Source organism: Mustela erminea, chromosome 4 (assembly GCF_009829155.1).
Source record: "Mustela erminea isolate mMusErm1 chromosome 4, mMusErm1.Pri, whole genome shotgun sequence".
NCBI lineage: Eukaryota > Metazoa > Chordata > Mammalia > Carnivora > Mustelidae > Mustela > Mustela erminea.
Genome location: NC_045617.1, coordinates 49385212 through 49408105, shown reverse-complemented (window position 1 = coordinate 49408105; position 22894 = coordinate 49385212). Strand labels below are relative to the sequence as shown.

The window sequence follows — 22894 nt, the reverse complement described above, 5'->3', positions numbered from 1 at the left end:
AGGATCTCTTTATCAGTCTGGTGGTAACTTTTCCACTCCCAGGCATGCTGGAATGTTTCTAGGTAAAGGATGTCAATATTTAAGCCATAGTTTTAGAAAATATGGTGGATTTTGTTCCCTCCATTTTTGCTGGTTTTAAAGGATAGGAATTTGCAAACTTAACTTTTAAAACCTAGTATAAGAAAAAAGGCACTGAAAAATTAGATTAATAGAATTTAATGTTTCTCATGTTTAGAGTAGAGATCTGCCTTCTGACTTGAAAGTTATTTAGACTCAAGCATTATAAAGACTTATAATCTTGTGTGCATGCACACGTGTGTTTCCTCTGGTCCCCATGGCTTTTTTAGTGCAGTCATCTCTGGAATTTTTTGATCACATACCCTAATCCTAATAATAATTAAAAAATTCCTTGAGCACATATCTCCAATATGTATATGCTTTAAATAAGTGCAGTCTATATACTACCCTAATAATAAAAGGTATGCATCATAAAATGTCCACAGAATAGCAGTAAAAGTCATGGGATGCAGTTCAAACAATATTGTTGATTGTATTTGTTAATGATCAAAATTTTCTGTCATGAAAAACAGTTTTTCTTAGCGAGAATAGTGTGAGCTAACAATCAATACTACAATTTGAAGGTTGGCTTTAACAGCTGTCATTGTTGAAAAGGTAATTCCCCAAGAATCCGTAGATTTATTAGATGGAAGATGAACATCATTATAATTAAAGAACAGCGGTAATCATTTTTCTGATCCCATTCATTAGTCATGCAAAAGCTGTTAAATTTTGATAGCTGAAATTATACTGTCTTCTAGGATGTCAGTAAGTTCCTGAAAACCAGTTGAAGAATTTTACATTTTTACACTGAGAAATTTAAAAATTCTTGTGAAATTTTCCATTTGAAACACTTTAAATTAGAAAGTTATACTTAGAGGTTTTCATACTGACAGTTTTTATAGACAACAAGCATCGTTTTCAGTAACAAAATAATAATATCAAAATAATACTATCAAACATCTCCTCAAATCCATTCTGTAAACTAGTTACTTGATAAAGTATATTTACCTTGAATGGATGAGTCAAGAAAGAAGAGGGTGTGTGTCTGTATGTGTGAAAAAGGGTCTGATATATGTTAGTATGTTAGGTAGCTTACTGCTGATATACTCGTCATCATGAAAAAGTCAGCACATTTGGAAGAGTTTTCTTTTTTAATTAAAAAAAAATCCTTAGAACATACTTAAGTTTCTAATGATAGAATAAAGTTCTAAACATTAGTACTTAATAGAATTCATGCACGCAATAAGATAACTCTGAAGATTATAAAAACAAAATAATTTTTGATACAACCAAAATATCCTATCTTAAATGCGTACGTTATGACAACTGTATTAAATATGTTTCTAAATCTTGTATCCTTGGAAGATAGTATAAATTCTTGTATCCTTGGAAGATAGTATAAAAAAAACTTGTTTCAGGCTGAAATCATGGGAGTTATTTAAAATAAAAAATTACTAAATTGCGAAGATGACTTACAAAAATGGAAAAAAGAAACCAATGCAAATTGTTTAAGAAAACAGGACCAAAAATGTGGACTGATTCAAAAGAAAACATTAAAAGTATTTATTCAAACTGAGTAATATTTATATAGTTAACATAAACATATTGAGTGCCTGTTAAATAACAGGGACTGTGCTAATAAAACACAGATGAAAAAGCACAATTTTTTCCATTATTAAAATTTTATTGCTTTAATTTATACCATATAATACTGGCTATTTCAGAAATCGTCATGTATTTCATAATCCATCTCTATCTGACACTCTGATTCCTTAAAACTCAAGTTTCAATCTCTTGCTAGACAGCCTCTCTCATTGTTATCTTTGACTTGGTAACCTGGTATTTGCTTTCTAGTAAGATAACGTGCAACAGACACCAGACACATTGAACTTGTGTGTGACCTCATGTTTAGTTAAACAGTGTGAGAACGGTGACAGCCGATGGCTTCTTGGGGTTTAGTCTCCAGCCTGCCCTACTCCCCAGCAATGAAGCTTATTGGTGAGTGTCCGAGTGAGGAGTGTGTTCTCCTGGCGCTAAGGGAGAACCTGGCTAACGTGAGCTTAAAAGAACGGGAAGTGTTGGTGTCTCTGTAAGTCTGCAGGCTGATTTGTTCAGGGCCTGTGTTTCTAGGATTCTCTTGGTCTTTTCCTGATGTTTACCGGCTTAGGGTGGAAAAGTTGCCTCCATACCTCTCGCCCTCACATGAGGTTCCAAGCAGGAGGGAGGTGGAAGGGCGGGGATGAAGGGCCTGGCATCTGAATCCCTCTGCTTGATCGGGGGAGCAAACAAAGCCTCGTTCAGAAGCTCAGCAGACGCGGGCTCACACCTCAGGGGTCAGAGCTGGGTCACAAGGCTACCCAGGTGCCAGGGTGCTGGGCAAACTGGAACTTTGGTTTTCCAGTCTTCACAGACTGAAAGAGAGGCAACTAGTCTAGTGTCTGCCGCTACTTCCTGCCATCTGCATCCTCTTTCTGACAGTATAGTGCCTAGTGAGTACACCAGAGAGGTATTAGTTAAAGAAGTTGCCATGTGGGGTGCCTGGGTGGCTCCGCCAGTTAAGCATCTGACTTCGGCTCAGGCCATGATTCCCCAGTCCTGGGATCAAGTCCCATGTTGCTCTCTGCTCAGCGGGGAGTCTGCTTCCCCAGTTCCCTTGGCCAGAAGCTTTTGCTTGCTTGTTCTCTCTCTGTCAAATAAACAAAATCTTCAGAAAAAAATAATTTGCCGTGAAATTATGTTTCTTCAAGATACTTTGCTCAATTGCTGGGAAGTTCCTAGGGCCTTTGACAAGGGAAAGATCATGGGTCCTTTCCTCCCTTTGTGGTGGAAAGGAGTTGTCCTAGGGCCCTCTCCTTCTCCTTAGTTCAGTCCAGCCCCTCCATGGTAAGTTTTGTCAAGTTACTAGAAAATTCATACTTTCTGTTTTCTTTCCTCTGCCTTTCACTTTTTCCATGGGAGGTATATAAAAGGTCTTAATCAGTCCTACATCTACCTCAAGTCAGAAAAAAGAAAACTGTATTTGAAATGTGAAAGTAAGTGAAATAAAGAACTGTTATGTCAAATACCTAAAGTCTTTGAAAGTACCCAGAAGGCACTTTGTATATATTTTTGCAGAGGGTCCCATCTACGGCAAAGAAAGGAAAACTCATGCGTTTGAAGGAATGAGACAGTTGAGCAAGACCCTGGAATTGCTCAGCTCTTTTTGTATTTAATACTCTCAGTGAATCTATGAAAAAAAAAAGGGGGGGGGGTCCATTTCACACCAAAGTGGCAACCAGTGCTGAGAGAGAAGCTTTGTAATTGCCCCAAGGCTACCCAGGTGACAGGGCCAGGATTACAGTCGGGAGAGTCTAACTCAAAAATACACACTCCCTATCCTCCATGCAGTTTTCCTTGTCTTCCATCTGTACTTCATTTCTCTTTAAACTTGCTCTGCCACAATTATGCACATTAAATCTCTATCAAAAAAACAACAGCAACTATCTTCTTCAAATTGATTATTTCTCTTTATTTGCTAGTGGCTCCCAAGATCCAGAGGTGCAGCATCAGCTGTGTATATCCCGGAGTTGACACATGACTAGACATGTCTAGAAGCCTATGGAAGGATTCTAGCAGGGGCTCCTTAATTACCTAACGTAACCATCAGCCTTCTGGGAAAGAACTAATCCGAGGAGAAGAGAGAGTGGAGGAGTGCAAGTTTACTTAAAAGTGCCTCCGAGTAGGGGTTAATCTGACTCAAGTGCAGTGTAATTTATTTAGCCGGTCCTCTCGTCCAATCCCGAGGGACTCCTGGAGCCAGGAGGTTGCCCAGTGAAAGAGCTACAGACATCTTCACTGCGATTTTCACGGGTCGTCGAGTGTTCATGCCAGGTCAGCCCATTCAGCAGCACCCCCCCAGACAGTTTATCGCACTGGCGCCGGTGGGGGTGGGTCACCAGGGCTTGGGTAGGTCTTGCTTGCCAGGGTATGGGGTTGAAAGGGTAAACATTCTTTGTCTTTGTTTGGGCTGGGATAACTAAATTGACTGGGTATCTTAGGAACAGTATAAATTTATTTCATACAGTTCTGAAGGCTGGACGTTTCAAGATCACGGTGCCAGCGCGGTTGGGTTCTGGGAAAAGCCCTTTGCTGCTTGCAGACAGCAGACTCCTGGCTGTGTCCTCACATGGTGGAAGGGGGCAGGGATGCTCTTAGGTCTCTTACCTAAGGACAGTAATCCTGTTCATGAGGGTTCTGTCCTCATAATAATCACCTTCCATAGGCCCCCAACTTCTAAGATCACCACCTTGGGGGTTAGGTTTCAACATATGAATTTTGAGAGGAATACAGATCATTTATTGATACAGGGCCTCTTAAAAAGCTTGCTTCAGAGCTTTGGAAATATTGGGGGAAGTGGATGGGAGTGAGAGAACCCCATGGTAGCTGTTGGAAGCGGAGACAGGGAAATATGGGTATCTTTATTTGCTTCTTTCTCAGTTTCCATCAGTTTGCAGATATATCAACATTTAAAACATTTGGGCCGGGCACCTGGGTGGCTCAGTGGGTTAAGCCGCTGCCTTCGGCTCAGGTCATGATCTCAGGGTCCTGGGATCGAGTCCCACATTGGGCTCTCTGCTTAGCAGGGAGCCTGCTTCCTCCTCTCTCTCTCTCTCTGCCTGCCTCTCTGCCTACTTGTGATCTCTCTCTGTCAAATAAATAAAATCTTTAAAAAAAAAAAAAACATTTGGGCCAAACAAAATACAACATTATACACTTGCAGTTTTTAAAATTAACTGACAATAGCATTTATTCAAATATACAGTCACCTACAACTTTCTTCTTCAGTATCCTTGTCAATGTTAAAAGCAAAGCCTTTTTCACATTCAGGGTCTACAGATTGTTCTGAATTATTTAGGTAATTTACAGTTACATGTAGCGTCCTAGACATACTGCTTTTAAAAATCATACAGCTTTAGCATTAATTGAGAAATATTGACATTTGATCTGCATTCCTTTTTGGCTAGACTTCAGTTACATTTGTTCCTAAATTAAATTACCAACTCCATTTGATCTCTAGAACATCACCTGGAAATCTTTGATGTTCAGGGCTGGAGTGATAATTCTTTAATCATCCGTTCAGTTAATATTTACTGAGGGCCTCCTGCTTTTTTTTGTCAGCACAGTGTCTGTGCTGACAGAACTGATGTTGTGGAGAGAGGTGAGCCTAAAGTCAAGTACAGAGGCTAATAAATAAAATTTTAATAAATTTAGACAATAGAACTTGAGCAAAGGTGGTTAGGGAGGACTCTCCGTGGTAGAGCATCCTAAAGGACGGGAGAACCAACACTGCTGAGAGTCAGGATGAAGCCTTTCTGTCACCCTGGCCCTTCCATGTGTGAAAATCCTGTCTATTCATTAACAACCATGTAGTGAGTGTTTGCCACATGCCAGACACGCTTTGAGGCCCTGGGGATCCAGCAGTGAACAAAACAGGAGACTAAAATCCCTGGCCTGGTAGAATTTATATTCTATTAGGCGAGATAGGGAAATAAATATGGAAAACGTACAGTATGTCAGATGCTAAGTGCTGTGGTAACAAATGGAGCCTTGAAGGAAGTAGGGAGTTGGGGGTTGGGGTGCTGGAAAAATGTAAAACCTGGTTGTCAGGGAAGGCCTCATTAAGAAATTGAACTTTGAGCCAGAAGTGGGATCTTTTGTCTATCAGGGCTGGCAAACTTTATAAAGGACAGACTACTTCTTCAGGTTTTGGGAGCCCTGTGCCTCTGTTGCAGCCCTCAGCTTTACCACAGACAGTGTGGAAATGAGTGGTTGGAGTCATCTTCCAACACAACTTTATTTATGGACACTGAAATTTGTATCTCATATGATTTTTATGTGTTATCAAGTACTATTTTTTTTTGACCCCATTAAAAATTATCCCATTTTTGACCGTGGGCTATCCAAAAACTGTTATGAGCTAAATTTAGGCTGTGGGCCATAGTTTGCCTTCCATAATCTAGCCTAAGAGATTTTGGATTATCCATGTCTTTTAATTGCTGTGGATGATGTGTAATGGTGTATATTTGAATAATAAAATCCAACTCTCATGCTTTCCTTTCTTTCTTTTTCTGTTTGGGGGTCCCTCACCTTTTTTTTCTTTTTTGGCAGTCATTTTGTGATAATAATGAAAATTCATCTGTTCATTCAGTGACATTCATTTCACTTAAATTTATGTCTTACGGCTTTTATTTCTAGGCTTTGCTATGCAGTAATAGCTTTTATTTTCAATCCATCATCCTCGTATTTCTGAAGACATTTTAAGTAGCAGTTAAGAATTTCCTTCAGATAAAGCTATAGAAAAACTGGGCAGAGTGGCTTAAGCAATTTAGGGTTAATTTGTCTAATACAGAAAGGTTTAGAGCTGGCTGCACAGCATCAAGGACCCAAGCTCCTGTCTTTCTGCTTGGCCATTCTTAGCATCTGGTGTTTGTTTCCACAGTTGCAGAATGGTTTCTGCCCCTCCAGGCACCACTTCTGTATTCCTTCAAGAGAGGAGGGAGAAGGACATGATGGACTTCGTGTTTTCATTCATAAAGTGGAGCCCTCCGGAGAACATCCGCCTTCTCTCTCATTGGCCAGAACTGTGTCATGTGACGACCCTCTGGTTCCGGAGGAGTCTGGGTAAAACAGGACTTTGTAGTGGAGCGCACTGCTTTTCCTAAGAAAACCAGGCTTCTGGTACTAAGAGAGGAAGGGAGATGGGCTACTGGGTAAAAACTAGCATTATCTGCCGATAATGTGTGTTAAAAAACAAAACAACAACAACAAAAAAACCCCGAGTTACGTAGGTCCTTGATCACAGCTGAATTGTCACACGTGACAGCGACGGTAGTCCCACTGTTGCCCCACAGTTTACTTCTCTTCCACAATCACTTCATGTGTCTTTTTTTTTTTTTTAGATTTTTTTTTTAAAGATTTTATTTATTTATTTGACAGAGAGACGTCATAAGTAGGCAGAGAGGCAGGCAGAGTCAGAGGAGGAAGTAGGCTCCCCGCTGAGCAGAGAGCCCGATGCGGGGCTCGATCCCAGGACCCTGAGATCATGACCCGAGCCGAAGGCAGCGGCTCAACCCACTGAGCCACCCAGGCGCCCCATGTGTCTTTTGATATTGATTGTTACATCAATATCATTTACATTTTGTACATTTTGTTTCAGGATAGTTGAAATGGGAGGATAAAGCTCCTTGGATCAAGGAGGTACCAAGGGGGTATATGTTGGTGTTATTTGAATTCTGGGTTTATGCCAGCACGGCAGCGCCATGGGCAGCTTCCTGTTGCCACGTGGGAATCCTTTCTATTACCTGGGGCCCTACCCAGCAAGCCGTCTCTTCTCCCAAGTCCCCGCTGCCCAAGCTGGCCTGTCCCCCTGCCATATAAGCCTGGGCTTCCGCAGTTCCAGGCCCCATTCACCCCAGCAGATCTTAAAAATAGCCAGTAGTGGCAGCTTGTGACTCATCTTCCTTCCTGATGCTAATGCCACAGATATCCACTCCAAAACTTCCTGCTCTGGGTTAAATTTCTGCCCTTTGTTTATTTGAATGATTTGCTGTAGTATTAATTTTCTGTCGCCTTACCTCTTTCTTAGGAAAAAATTATTTTTATTTTATTATTTTTTGAAGATTTTATTTATTTATTTGACAGAGACAGACAGAGTAAGATAGGGAACATAAGTAGGGGGAGTGGAAGTGGGTGAAGCAGGACCCTGGGATCATGACCCCAGCCGAAGGCAGACACTTAACGACTGAGTCACCCAGACGCACCCAAGAAAAATTTCTTTTTAATCATCTGGCTTTTCTTACAAGTTTGAGTAAACATGGAGGCCAGTGAGAACAACATGCTCTGACTCCTGGGGCTTCATGTCCGGTTGGAAAACCTGATTTATATAAAACACTGCATCTTGGGACGCCTGGATGGCTCAGTTGGTTAAGCCACTGCCTTTGGCTCAGGTCATGATCCTGGAGGCCCTGGATATAGTCCTGCATTGGCTCCCAGCTCTGCTGGGGAGTCTGTTTCTCCCTCTGACCTTCTCCCGTCTCATGCCCTCTCATTCTCTCTCTCTCTCAAATAAATAAATAAAATCTTTAAAAAAGAAAAACTCAAAAAAAAAAAAAAAACCCCTAACCCCACAAAAAACAACACCACATCTATATGGCTATATACTACTGTTCCCTTCTATATGAAGCTCTCTTTCTCAACATAACTTTCTTCTGTTTTATCTTTTGGATATTGACATATTCACACTGTTCAAAAACGTTTCAAGTTCTCACTCCTACTTTGTTCTGTCGCCCAGTTCCCACTCCCCTAGCCCCTAGACATCAATTTCTGTTAGTTTTTTATATTCTCTCAAGAATTCATTTTTTAATTTATTTTTTATTTTTTTAAAATTTCTTTTCAGTGTACCAGAATTCATTGTTTATGCACCACATCCAGTGCTCTGTGCAATACGTGCCCTCCATAATACCCACCACCAGGCTCACCCAACCCCCCACACCCTTCCCCTCCAAAACCCTCAGTTTGTTTCTCAGAGTCCAGAGTCTCTCATGGTTTGTCTCCCCCTCCAATTTCCCCCAACTTTCCCTCTCCCCATGTCCTCCGTATTATTTCCTATGCTCCACAAATAAGTGAAACCATATGATAATTGACTCTCTCTGCTTGACTTATTTCACTCAGCATAATCTCTTCCAGTCCCATCCATGTTGATACAAAAGTTGGGTATTCATCCTTTCTGATGGAGGCATAAATACTCAGTAGTGTATAAGGATCACATCTTCCTTATCCATTTGTCCATTGAAAGGCATCTTGGTTCTTTCCACAGTTTGGCGACCGTGGCCTTTGCTGCTATGAACATTGGGGTACAGATGGCCCTTCTTTTGACTACATCTGCATCTTTGGGGTAAATACCCAGTAGTGGAATTGCAGGGTCATAGGGAAGCTCTATTTTTAATTTCTTTTTTTTTTTTTTTAAAGATTTTATTTATTTATTTATTTGACAGAGAGAAATTACAAGTACACTGAGAGGCAGGCAGAGAGAGAGAGAGAAGGAAGCAGGCTCCCTGCTGAGCAGAGAGCCCGATGCGGGACTCGATCCCAGGACCCTGAGATCATGACCTGAGCCGAAGGCAGCGGCTTAACCCACTGAGCCACCCAGGCGCCCCTATTTTTAATTTCTTAAGGAATCTCCACACTGTTTTCCAAAGTGGCTGTACCAACTTGCATTCCCACCAACAGTGTAAGAGGGTTCCCCTTTCTCCACATCCTCTCCATCCCGTGTTGTTTACTGTCTTGTTAATTGTGGCCATTCTAACTGGTGTAAGGTGGTATCTCGATGTAGTTTTGATTTGAGTCTCCCTGATGGCTAGTGATGATGAACATTTTTTCATGTGTCTGATAGCCATTTGTATGTCTTTGTTGGAGAAGTGTCTGTTCATGTCATCCACCCATTTTTTTGACATGATTATCTGTTTTGTGTGTGTTGAGTTTGAGAAGTTCTTTATAGATCTGGATATCAGCCTTTTGTCTGTACTATCATTTGTGAATATCTTCTCCCATTCAGTGGGTTGCCTCTTTGTTTTGTTGACTGTTTCCTTTGCTGTGCAGAAGCTTTTGATCTTGATGAAGTCCCAGAAATTCATTTTCGCTTTTGTTTCCTTTGCCTTTGGAGACATATCTTGAAAGAAGTTGCTGTGGCTGATATCGAAGAGGTTACTGCCTATGTTCTCCTCTAGGATTCTGATGGATTCCTGCCTCACCATACACAAAGATAAACTCAAGAGTTCATTTTTAACATAAATAAAAGCAAATACAAATGTGTTCCTTTATTTTTTCTATTTTTAAAAAGTGTTCCTAGTCTATGCACAGTTCTCTTCCTTGTTTTTTCTAGCTTCCCCCCACACTTACTAATGGTCTCTGGAGATCTTTCATGGCAGTGTTAATGGTACATACAGAGCTTCTCCTTTTTTATTTTTCAGTTGGGCAGTATTAAGTGATCTCTTTGAAACACAAACCTACTCCTGCCTTCTCTGCTTTCCTCTTTTAAACCAGAGATATAATTATTTACATTTTACTCCCTGTACTACTGTCAGTTATCACCTTTGTTAGTAACTATCCTTTGCTTCATGAGCATTGTTAGTGTGTAGTGATGTGTTTGAATTTCTTTTTTAAACAGCAGCCAGTTTGTTCCTTTCCCTCAGTTTTATTGCAATACGACTGACATATAATATTGCATAAGTGTTAGGTATACAACACAATGATTTGATATATGTATATATTGTGAAATGATTACCATAGTTAACACATCCATCACTCACATCATTTGAACTTTAATATTGTGTGATACATCTTTCAAATATTGGCTGTAAGGACGGAGGGGTGTTGAGCCGTGAACCCTTTTATACATTACTAATGGGAACGTATATTGACACAGACTTCTTGAAAAGCAGTTTAGCATGTGTTCATCAGGAGCCTAAAAAATGTCTCTACCCTTTGATTTGAGTTTCATTCATCGGGCTTTGTCACTAAAATAGTGTTGAGAGTTACAGTCAAAGATTTCTAAATAAACATGTTCACGACATGGTACTTCCAGTGGTGGAAGTTACAAGTATTCTAAATACCAATAATTGAATATAAGTTAACAAAAAACATGTACATGATGGATTGCTAAGCACATATTTCATGCTTTTGAAAAATTTTTAATGACAGGACAGTACACAGGGTGTATTTTTGAGTTAAAGGGGCAAGATGCAGCTGTTTTTATTGAGGGTGATTCTGTGAAAGGAATGGCCAGTTGCGGTATAGGGGATTATAGTCCACTAATGTGTGTATGTGGTGGGGGGAGCTAGGGAACTGGGGATTAAAGAAGCTATGTATGTATCTTTGATATATCCTAGTATTGAGAGTATATGAGTTTTTAGGCACTCACATTTTGGGGAAGATGTAGAGGTGGGATGGATATTATGTGTATATAGATTATATGGAAAACTCAAGTGTGACTGTGTGTCAGTTACGTTTTTGATCACTCTCATGAACATTTGAAATGTGTTGCATATGTAAAGCTCTACATATGGACGTTAAATCCAAACCCCTTCCTCCAATTAGATTTTGAGAGGATTGCAAGTAACTTCTTACTAGGTTGTTTTACAGTTTCTAGACTTATAAAAATGCAAATACATTGCTTTCATAGTCAAAGGAACTGGATCATGAAGGACATTGTGCTATGCTAAGAAATGCGTGTGTTCTTCCAAGGTCAATGGGGACCCACTAAATAAACAGGAGAATGACATAATTGTCTTAACAAGAACACATACTAAGACCTTGATCAAAATAGGTGATCATGGGGCGCCTAGGTGGCTCAGTGGGTTAAATCCTGTGCCTTCGGCTCAGGTCATGATTCTAGAGTCCTGGGATTGAGCTCCGCATTGGGCTGTATGCTCAGTGGGGGGCCTGCTTCTCTGTCTCTCTGCCTGCCTCTCTGCCTACTTGTGATCGCTGTCAAATAAATAAATAAAAATCTTAAAAAAAAAAAATAAGTGACCACTTTGACCTCAGCATCAGCCTTGTTTATCTTAAGCCTTTAGGGCTATATAGGGAAATTAAGCAGGATGAAAAATACTTTCTTTTGCAAGCCAAAGTTTCAGAATAATATAACTACATTTCTGAAGTTGTATACCAGTGAGGGAAAAAAAGCTAACTTTTTCAGAAATTAGAAAGAGCTTAATTCAAGAAACTAAGATAATATATCAAACTACCATACAGTAGTTCCCTTGTTTTCTGATATCACCGAGTGTAAAGATTCCTATTTGGCTAGCTTTGTATTTCTGTCCATACTAACTGTGCAATCTTGTTAGTCATTCATAGGCTTCAACTCAATGATCAAAAACTGTGTGCTCATGGCATACAGCGGATTTCCATCTCAGAAGCACATGTCATTGAGGCTTTTGGGGGGAAGGTGGAGGAAATTGGTAGGGGCAATCTGTATATGAATGTTTGTTCTTCAGACATTCTGTTTTTTGGATGAGAGGTCTTTCTGGTGACTTGATCTCTCAAAAAGAGTTTTTTCTATGGCCATTATAAAATTACTTCACCATTTCAGTTTTTTCTCCATGTCCATTTCCCAGATTCACTTTAGAAAAAGCAAGTCCCTTGAATCATGTTCTACATGCTGTGTTTAAGATACTGACTGCTGTCACTCTGTCTGAATTATTTAATATGTGCCCTTAAATAAGAAGATTGATAAGATTTTGAAAACCTACAGATGTGTTTGCTGCTCTTCAAGAGCATACCTGACTCCTGGTGACTGAAGATGAGAGGAACAAAAAGGGTTAAGTTCAAAGTAAGATGATGCTTGTTTACTTTCACCTTAGAAGCAGAGAACATTTTTCTCTTGTGAACTGATGAAAAGATGCTTTTATGACAGTGGCTACAGCTGTGGAATATCTGAAAGAGACTGCTGAGGGGAATAAAAATGTTGCTGCTCCTGGGAATCGGTGAAATGTTGACATCTCAGATGGGCTATACATGGTTTTCAAATGGTTCTGGCAGAGAGAGCTTTCATGATTGTAAATGTCAACTTCTGTAAGTGGGAGGGAGAATGGTTATGGCCTACTGAGAACTGAGTCCCTCACCTCATACATAATCTGATCCTTCCAGGTTGTGCCCCAGAGTTCTGGGGAGTCTAGGTGAAGAAATCATCATGTCAGGATTTGCCTAGACTTCTGGATATCCAGTGAGAGGATGGTGCTTGGTGCCTATGGATATTGCCTCTTTTTTTTTTTTTTTTCCATCAGTGATCTCTGACAATAAGAAATCAAATCTAGTTCAACTTGGAAATCTTTACACATTGTTTCAGATGAGCCTGTCTCCTTATTTCTTTGTCTTCCCTCTTTAGATAAAGAAGAAGCAGCAGGATGTGGTTAGATTTCTGGAAGCCAACAAGATAGAGTTTGAGGAGGTGGATATCACGATGTCAGAAGAACAAAGACAATGGATGTACAAAAACATCCCCCCAGAAAAGAAGCCTGCTCAGGGCAACCCTCTGCCACCTCAGATATTTAATGGTGACCGATACTGTGGAGTAAGTAGCAGATTGTTACCACACTGTTATTTGGGTGATTTGAAACAAGTTACCTAGAGTGAAAAGTTGGATTTTTTCAGGGAAGACTGTGACCTCTTCACCCTGTGCCTTTCAGGTTCACAGTGTAAAAGAGGGTTTATGAGTCCAAGGACACAGATGATGTGTGAATGTGAGTGCATACTTGTCTGTCAGTCCTCCTGTCTCTCTGCTTGAGGAAAGTGGTGGGAAGGGAAGGGGAGTGTTTGTGTTTAATGTGTTCTGAATTTTAAAGCAGATTTTTTGATTAATACATTTTGGGGGCAGAATGGAAGGGATAGTTGTTCTTGAATCTTTACTCCTCTATGTTATAAAAATCTGCTAATAGCCACTTATAAACCAGAATTGTTTTTTATACATTTTTTTTTTATGGTAGTGAGTCAGATGGATCATTATGAACACCTGAGATACATTAGGTGCCTTCTTTCTGTATGTAGCATATGAGAAGATGAAGTCACATTTGTCTAATTATCTGTTTTACTTTTCCCTGGGTTAAGGAAAAAAAAAAAAAAAAGAAACTTCTTCCTAATGAGTAGTTAGGATTTGCCCTTGTCACACTCTAGTGTATAATTAAGTGTTTATTTTAGGACCTGTACTACAGTTCTTTAAGGGTGTCCTGGAGAAGGAGAAGGGGCTCCAGTACTGAGGTGCTCAAGGTGAAATAAGTAGCTGGGTTATATTGGAGTGGAGAAAATGGATAATAATGCTTTAGATACCTTGAAAGGAAGCAGTTCTCCTATGCATAAGAGAGAAAGAGATGTTGAAATGTAAAGCCATAAAGATTGTGCACAGACTTCTTGAATTCATGTCAGGTTAAAATCCTGAACATGGCGCTAGATTTAGATAGTTCTCGTATGACTTTATGTTTGTGTTGACACCTTTGGGAAGTCATTTCCCTTACAGTATCAGTTTTCTCATCTTTAAGCAAAGGATAATAATATCTGTCTTACTTCCCAGGATATTTTGTGACTATAAAGTACTTTTTAAGAATAAAGCTTATTGTTTTAATTGTGGAATTTTTTACATTGTGATCTCATATTTTATTAGGGGAGTATGTGGTAGCTGAAGGTATAGCCCGTTCATGATTACAAACCCTAGAAAATGGACTCTCATGTCTGCAAACTGAAATGAGGTATAGCTGAAACTGTATATAAACTGTACAGTTCAAAACAAAGCAAAACTCTTAGTCAAATAGTGCTTGCTGTAAGACTTAAAAATCTGGCAGTTTTCTGTCCCTCAGAGTTCTCAGGTATGCGAATTCCTTTGTTCTGGTTTTGTAGTTGAGTCATAATTCTGCTGGGTATAGAATTCTAGGTTGGGAAGAGTGTTGGTGGTTTTGCTTCATTACCATCTGCTGCCTAGTGCTGCAATGGAGAAGTTTAATGCCCTTTTCCTTGATCTTTTGTATGTTTTTGCCAGTTTCTTCTTTCCAGGTTTTTAATGTCTCTTACTCATAAGTGTATCCTAAAATTTTTTGGTGAATTACCATAATGTAATCTGTGTTATATGTATACCATGTTACACCATGTTACACAGTTCCCTGTGCTGTGTGTTGAGTAGGTCCCTATTATCCAAGAATTACATGATTATTAAATATGTTTTTATATTATTTTCTTTGAAAAATTTCTCCCTGCTTTTTCTCCCTGTTCTTTTTTTATCTAGAATATGTATTAATTTACATGTGAACATCTTACACTGATTTTCTAATATTCTTATCCTTTTCTTTTGTACTGTCCTCTTTTTGTTCTACTTTGTGGAAGATTTCTTTAACTTAATCTCTGAATTTTTTCATTGAACTTTTATGTCATCTTTTTTTTTTCCTTTCTTACATCTTGATTTTTTCATTTTAATAATGTGCTTTTGTAAGATGAGTATAAGATCTTAGCTCAGTGTAGATGTTAAATATGATTTCTTTAGGTTTTCTTTTCTTAGTAGTATTGTTCTTGTTCTACTAATTCCCCTTTTTTTCACGTGCTTATTTTGGTCTTTTCTCTCCTCAGATATCTGTTGATCCTTGTCTTTTGTTTAAGAGTTGAGGCACTAGAAAGCTAATTAGAAGCTGTGTATGTGCTCATATATATGTGGGGGGTGGGCTTGTTTCCTACCAGACTTCTCTGTAGTTTGATTGGGTAGCCTCTTATATTCTTGTGGTAGATATGGATAATAAAATCTGCAAGTCTCTTCTCAGATGATGATTTAATTTTTCTGGAGAATGGCTCTTTGGTCTCTTGCTTTGGGGATATCAGCCAGGCCACTGGAGGTCTGGACCTATAGGCTGCGAGAGCTGGAGGGTTTTGCTCACTGCTGTTCACCTTCACTTTGCTGTTTTCACCCCCCTGCCCTTCCATGCTGCTGTTTGTAAGTTTATTGCTTCCCAGAAGCCATATTTATTAATAGTATACTTTCTAGTTCCTTTGGAGAGAGTGAGGTACCCTGGAAATCTAACTGCTGTGTAGGTAGATTTTCAGTCTCCCTGTTTTCTGCCTTTGCCCACTCACCACACCGTCGCAATAGCTAATGCCTCCATTCCTGACGTCTCGGGGGCCGCCCCCGCAGCTTGTTCAGACACCGAGGTTTGATCTCCTCTGCTCTCTCATGCCCCTCACCATTTCTCTCCTCACTGCCTGCATAGGTGGTGGTTCAGAGCTATAGCAGTCTCCTAGTTTTATTTTTTTAAAATGGTGTTTCTGGTGTTTTTTTTTTAAATTCTTGTTTGGTTGATTTTTCAAGATAAAGGAGGAAGAGACATCTTGGTCTGTCATCATGAAAATAGAAGTCTATTTTTCAGAGCCCTTTTAATACAGGAATGTATTGAATGAATAAAAGAATGTAATGTGAAAGAAAGTTAATTCCTTACCTTTGCTTTCACTTCTTTATGACTTTCTAAATTTCTGTGTATCTTTGGCTTACAGAGTCTATGGACATTCTTTTCAGATGGACTGTCTGGGAGCTGGCTAGAGGCTTACCCATTGATTAAACTGTGCTGGATAAATGGCCTCCTCTCTGATGGAGCAGTGTTAGTCCCGTGAGACTGGTGACAGCAGCACTGGTACACACTCTGTCTTTATAGTTTGTGCTGGCAGAGTTTGGAAGACAGTGTCTGCTCTTATCACCATCAAGTCAATTCAACGTTGACAGAAGCAAAAGCATTAGAGGGCAACTAGCCATGGTCTCATTCATCCTGCCTGCTCCTGTGTGCCTTGCTTTACCTAGTGACAGTTTAGGAGTGGTCTTACCTGGTTGGGTAGCTTGTGGAAACCTGCTGCGTTGCAAGGGACAGAATCCAGTGAGCATGAAGATTCTCCTGTTCCCCAGAATTGGCTGGAAACTACTTTATTTTAAACTGGGTGAGCTAGCCATGGGAGACATAAACAGCTGCTAAGCTACTTGGTAATCGGTGTAGACCATTTCCTTCTCTCTGCCCTTTAGTATTTGAATAATCTGCCTGTAGGGAAGAATTCCGCCACTGAATGGGAGCTCATTGGCATGTTCAGTCACTTCTTCTCACCCCCGATTTTGAACATTGAGGAGATAGGGCAGCAACACAGGAGCAGTTGGACGGGGGTCTTGGGGTCAGGAATAGCCATGGCAGGTGTCCTAATGGGGCAAACCCCTGGTGTGGCCGGGGTGTGTTCTTGGCCACCCAGACATAGAAGTTCGTCTTATAAATTGGTTCTCCAGCTTTAATGTGGATTCACAACTTCCCGCTCTACTGCCACAACTTCCTGTCCTGTTAAGTTGCTAATGTCCATTTTAGTTGTTTGTAGTCAAGAACCCAAATTGCACAGACTGGTTGTTCTTGCTATTTCCTGGGAGTATCCCTACCATGAGCAAGATTCTTCTCTGGAAATGGGTGACCTAAAGGTAAACCATTTCTAGACTTTTCTGATGGCTTTTACAGTGTCTGATTTGGATTTTGGAAAGCCCATGGTCCTCATGTTGAAAGTTTAACCTTTGTCCTCTCTGTGTGTGGAACTGGCACGTGTGGAGTGTACCGGAATTGAAAATGCACACATCTGCACTAAAGGAAAGTATTTTCTCCCTTTTCATTTCTTTTCTCCTTCCCTATTCGGTGGAGGGTTGGGAAGATTTGGATTCTTAAAAATACATTTAAATTAAATTAAATAAATATTAAAAATATTTGATTAAAATCATACATTGTAAAAGTTACTATCTTACTTTTAATTGTACAGTTTAGTAGTGTTAAGTATATTCATTGCTGTAATACAGATACCTGGAGCTTTGTCATCTTATAGAACTGAAACTCTGTACCCATTAAACAACTCCCCTTTGTCCTTTCCCCCCAGACCTTGATAATAGTCATTCTGCTTTCTACCTATGAATTTGACTATGTTAGATATCTCATAGAAGTGAAATCATACAATGTTTGTCCTTTTGTGACTAGTTTCACTTAGCGTAATGTCCTCAAGGATCATCCATGTTTTTGTATGTCTTAGTCCATCAAGACACTGTAACAAAATGCCACAGACTGGGTATCTTGCAAACAACAGAAATTTATTTCTTACAGTTCTGGAAGTTGGAAGTCTAAGATCAGGGTGACAGCATAGTTGGGTTCTGATGAAGATGCTGTTCTGGATTGTAGATTTCCAACTTCTGGAAATGTCCTTACATGGTGGAAGAGGACGGAGGACCTCTTTTATAAGGGTCTTGATCCTATCCTTGAAGGCTCTACCCTCATGGCCTGATCACCTCCTAAAGGCGTTTAAGCATCAGGATTTCAGCATGAATTTCGGGGGATACAAACATTTAGCCTATAGCATTGAAGCAGGTGACAAGATTTCAGTTCTTTTTAAGGCTTCTGATGTGTGTATATATCCATTTTTTAAATCCATTCATTCACTGACAGATTGGGCTGCTTCCACCTCCTTGCTGTTGTGAATGGTACTGCTTTGAGCATGGGTTTGCAAGTAGCTCTTTGAGATTCCACTTTCAGTTGTTTTAGATACATACATAGAAGTGGGATTGTTGCATCACATGGTAATTCTACTTTTAATTTTATGAAGAACCATCATACGGTTTTCCATAATGGTTGTGCCATTTTACAGTCCCATCAGCAGTACCCAAGGATTCCAATTTCTCCACATCCCCATGAATACTTGTTGTTTTCTTTTTTCAGTTTCATCTTGTTTTGAGAGCAGCCATCCTAATAGGTGTGAGGTGGTATCTCATTGTAATTTTGATTTGCATTTCTCTGATGATTAGTGACATTGAGCATTCCATACACTTAATGGTACAATTGTATATCATTTTTGAAGCAATGTCTATTCAAGTCCATTGCCCATTTTTAAATCAGGCTATTGGATTTTTTGTTGTTGAGTCTCAAGAGTTCTTGGTATATTCTGGATATTAAACCCCTTACCACATACCTGATTTGCAAATATCTTCTCCCATTCTTAGGTTGTCTTTTATACTGTTGATTGTATTCTTTGATGAACAAAGTTTTAAAATTTGATGTAGTCCCCATTTGTCTATTTTTGCTTTCATTGACTGTGCTTTTGGAGTCATACCTAAGATCATTACTTGCCAAATAGTTTTGGGTTTTATATTTAGTCTTCAATTCATTTTTTAGTTAATTTTTATATATGGTTTAAGATAAGGGTTCAACTTCATTCATTTGCATGTGCATTTGTTTTCCTAGCACTGTGTGTTGAAGAAACTGTCCTATCCCCATTGAGAGTGGTCTTGGGGCACCTTTGTTGAAGATCATTTGATCATATAAATGTGGGTTTATTTTTTGGACTCTGTTCAGTAACAGTGGTCCATGTGTCTGTCTTTATGCCAGTACCACACTGTTTTGATTACTGTAGCTTTGTAATGTGTTTTGAAATCAGGAAATGCGAGTCTTCCAACTTTGTCCATTTAATTGGAGCCTAGAAGTAGACTAGAAATGGGTTAGAATAATCTCAAGGAGGTGCAGAAAGGCTGAATGACCTGCAATGGTTCCTCGTGTCCTCTCCTCTCCTATTCTTTCTTTCCCATCAAGGGAGATGAGGAGATATGTTAGTGAATTCTAACCATTGGTGGAGGCTCAGAAGCACACCACAGAACACCTAAATGTATGTAGTTTTATTGTTTCTACATTTTAAGTGTGTTTGGGCATCTTTTTGAAGCATGCAGAACCAACTCCCTTAATGATCATTTTTAAAATCCCTGATTCATGCATATGATTTTATTTTTTAAAAATCATATATTTTAATTTGAATATATTGAATTTGAACATATAAATATATATCTCCACACATAAATGTAAGAAATGATTTTCAGCCAGAAATCTTTTAAGAAGTTGTTGGAAAGAGATATTTAAAGAGATTTTCATATTGAATTGGTTATCCAACATTATTATTGTTGTTACTTTTTTCTCCCAACACTAAAATGATTATGGAAGTAGAAAATATTTGAAAAATGAGAATAAGAAAGGGGGAACAATAAATACTACCTTTCAAATACAACTGCAAACATTTGGCCTATACATGTTCTCTTTTTTTACCAGTTGATTTAAATTTTTAAAGTCACATTTTTTTATCATACTGTATATACCGTTTTGTGCCCTGCTTTGTTCTCTAACAGAAGTAGTTTTCATGTCATTATAAGCTTGGTTTTTAGAGGTTGCATCTTACTCCCTTGGGTAGATTATTATAATTAACTTAATCATTCCCTCCCTATGGGCTATTTAGTTTGTTTCCAGTCACTTGAAATAATAGTTTGCAACTGGCAAGCTCTTTTGAAGAATGCATTAAATTGAATGTTATTTTTTAAAGTACATTCTCATTCAAGCTATTCTACTGTTTTTCTTTTCCTTAGAGTCATTTCTCCTTCTTTCTTCAAGAGTCTTCTGTCAAATAACAAAAATATTTTGGGATTTATTAAGAAATGAAGGGTTATTGTTGAGTGGCCCTAGAATCTGGGTTCGAGGTGAAGAAGAAATCACTTGGCAAAATGAAAACTAGTAAAAGTTAAAACAAGTTGAGTCTCTGAGGGCTCAGGGGTACCCAAAGTCATAGGATAAAGACTGCCTGTCTGTCCAAAAGAGCATTTTGCTTGAAGATTTTGAGTACGTTGCAAAACATATTTTTTAATGGCAAAAGAAACACAGATACATTATGGGGCAGGATGCCTGATTTCCATGGATTTTTAAGATTGAACAAGGCTTCAAAAGAAATTTCACTTTTATAGGGGCTGCCTCAAAATATATCCTGCAATGTTCTAGATCAAGGGTTGGGCCAACTGATAAATTAGTCTTTTCAGGCCACCAATTCTCTGCTACATCTTCTTTTTCATTTGGTTTTCTTCATCTTATTTTCTAGTCATTTAAAAATGTCAAACCATGCTTAGCTCCGAGGAGGGGCCATCTAGAAGGTCTGTTGTTTCTTCTGCCTCTGCGGGTTCTTTAGAGGCCACATTTGAGAAACACAAGATTAGCTGTTTCCAAGTCTCCTCTGAAAATGAAGTATATCGTCTGGCAGAATGGAGTAGAACATAGTGATAGAATTTTGACCCAGGCTGAATTACTGACAGTAATTTTGTGTTACTGTAACTCTGATTGTTGGAGTCAATAAGGAAAAGTAAAAAAGGAAAGCTGAAGTAAAATTTTCGTTATTCACGGGAGATTGTGCTCTGTCTCTAAAATATGGATGTTATTTACGTAGGCTTAATGACTACATCATCTCCATGGTGTGTAAGGCAAAGCCCTGAAAGTCATCCCAGACTCATTTTCCTCCCCTCAATCCCCCTTCATTACCAAATCCTGTAATTTTTATCTCCTATGGAATTCCACCCTCTTTCTCTCTCAGAACTCCATTCAAACGGTCCTTGTTACTGAGCTTTGTCTCACTAGGGCTCTGCTTTTCACTGCCCCTCCCCTAGGCCCAGCAAACCTGTGCCTCATTCCCGTTAGGATCTTTATCAGAATTTTTTTTCATGTAGTTCCCTTCAGCCAGTCCGTGAGGTTCCTTGTGTTCACTTCAGCAGGCTCTGTGGCATATTTACCTTAGTATCTGCATGATGCTAGGAACCCAGAACATACTTAACCAAACACTGGTTGTGTGAATGGGTGAATAGCTACACAGATGTTTTCAGCTGAGCAGGTAGCTAACCTATTCTGTTGGGTCCCACCTTGTCGAAGTTCTGAGCATTCGCATTCCCATTTTATTAATAACAGTCAAGTCTTAAGAGGAAGCTCACTGAGGCATCTTCTAAATTTTACAATGACATCTCTTTAGAAAATCACCTCTGTTGGAAACTCGCCTCTCCTACAGGTAGAATTTTCTTAAGAAACTTAATTTGAATTAAATTCAAATTAAAGATAACTTATCGAATCAAGAACAATCTTCAGATGTTTTACTGTAAATAATCTTATTTGACATCCTCACAGATACTAGGAAAGGAAAAAGTCAGGCGGTGGGGAAGGGGTGATAGGAATTCCTCTCTATCTCTTGCTGATCAGCTGTATGCCTAGAAGCATAACAATTTAATTAGATATTCTTTGCGGTTTTATCTCTCTTATATAACCGTAGTTTGTATTCTTCTATGTATAAATGTTTAATCTCCCACTTTCAGCTCAGTGAGATGTCTGCTGCAGTATTCTGCAGTGATGAATCCCTGCGACGTGTCTTTCATGAAAACGATGGCTTATGCCGTGAATATTGAAAACCTTCATCCAGACAGGTTCTGGCTGCCCCAGCTGCATGTTTAACGGTGTATCTTAAATAGGATCACGTTGGAGGTTTTCTTTTGGTTAAAATGTTTCTCTTTCTGAGCCTCATGCAGTTAGAGTTAATGAAAAGAAAACAAAACTGTTAAAGACACTAAGGCCGTGTTAATATTATCAACGTGAAGACAATAAAGGAGGGTCAGAAGTGAAAAGTCAGTTTTCCTCTGCCCTGCTTCTTAGGTGCCCCCCACCCCCAAACTCCCAAGAGATCGCCTCTCCTGTGAGGTTCGACTTTGCAGTTTTCTTGGTTATCACCATTCTGTGCCTGTATTCCTTGATATAAAACTTTAGAGGGCACGTTTTTCTTTGAAAGATGAAGAGAAATCTGCATTCTTAATAGCTTCTCTCATTTCTCCCCCACGTTGATTCTCCCCCACACGCCCGCACAGCATTGCTAAAGCTTATACGTCACATTCTCCTCTCTGACTGTAATAACTATTCTAAAATATAATATGTAAACATATTTAATATTTATTTTGGTATGAACCTATAAGTGCTAATCTCTATAGAGCTGTTGTGTCCACAGTCATAGAGGAGGGTATGTTATTCTATTTTACGAAATCCCTGTGGCTTAAAGGAGAATGACATAAATGTCAATATCCAAGAGATTCTCTTAATTAATTTTTGCCTCTTCACTTAACTCCTCTGGGTATTTCTTAAAATGTTATTGCTGGTTCCTTTTCCTATGTTTAACACACAATTTTTTTTTTCCATTCAGTTTCCATTGGTGCTTGGGTCGCTATATTTGCTCGTTCTACCATCTTGTACCAGCATGGTCAGAAATGTTAAACATGAATTAGGAATTTAAAATCCTCAGCTTTGGGCTTACCCATATTTTTGGTGTTTGGCATAGAAATTGCTGAATGAAGCTGTTTCAGACAAATACATCTTACATACCCTACCAGGATTGGAACTGTCAACTATTTTTTCCTTCTATATCAAGATTTTATAAAATACAA

At 39.1% G+C, this 22894-nt stretch overlaps 1 protein-coding gene across 1 annotated transcript in view; it reads left to right on the top strand.

The window, feature by feature from the left end:
* Nucleotides 1-22894, top strand: part of SH3BGRL2 (SH3 domain binding glutamate rich protein like 2) — a 61718-nt gene that overhangs the window by 26727 nt on the left and 12097 nt on the right. The window contains exon 2 of the mRNA XM_032339208.1: nucleotides 12983-13168. Within this exon, the coding sequence (XP_032195099.1) occupies nucleotides 12983-13168 (186 nt within the window). The remainder of the gene's footprint in view (nucleotides 1-12982; nucleotides 13169-22894) is intronic.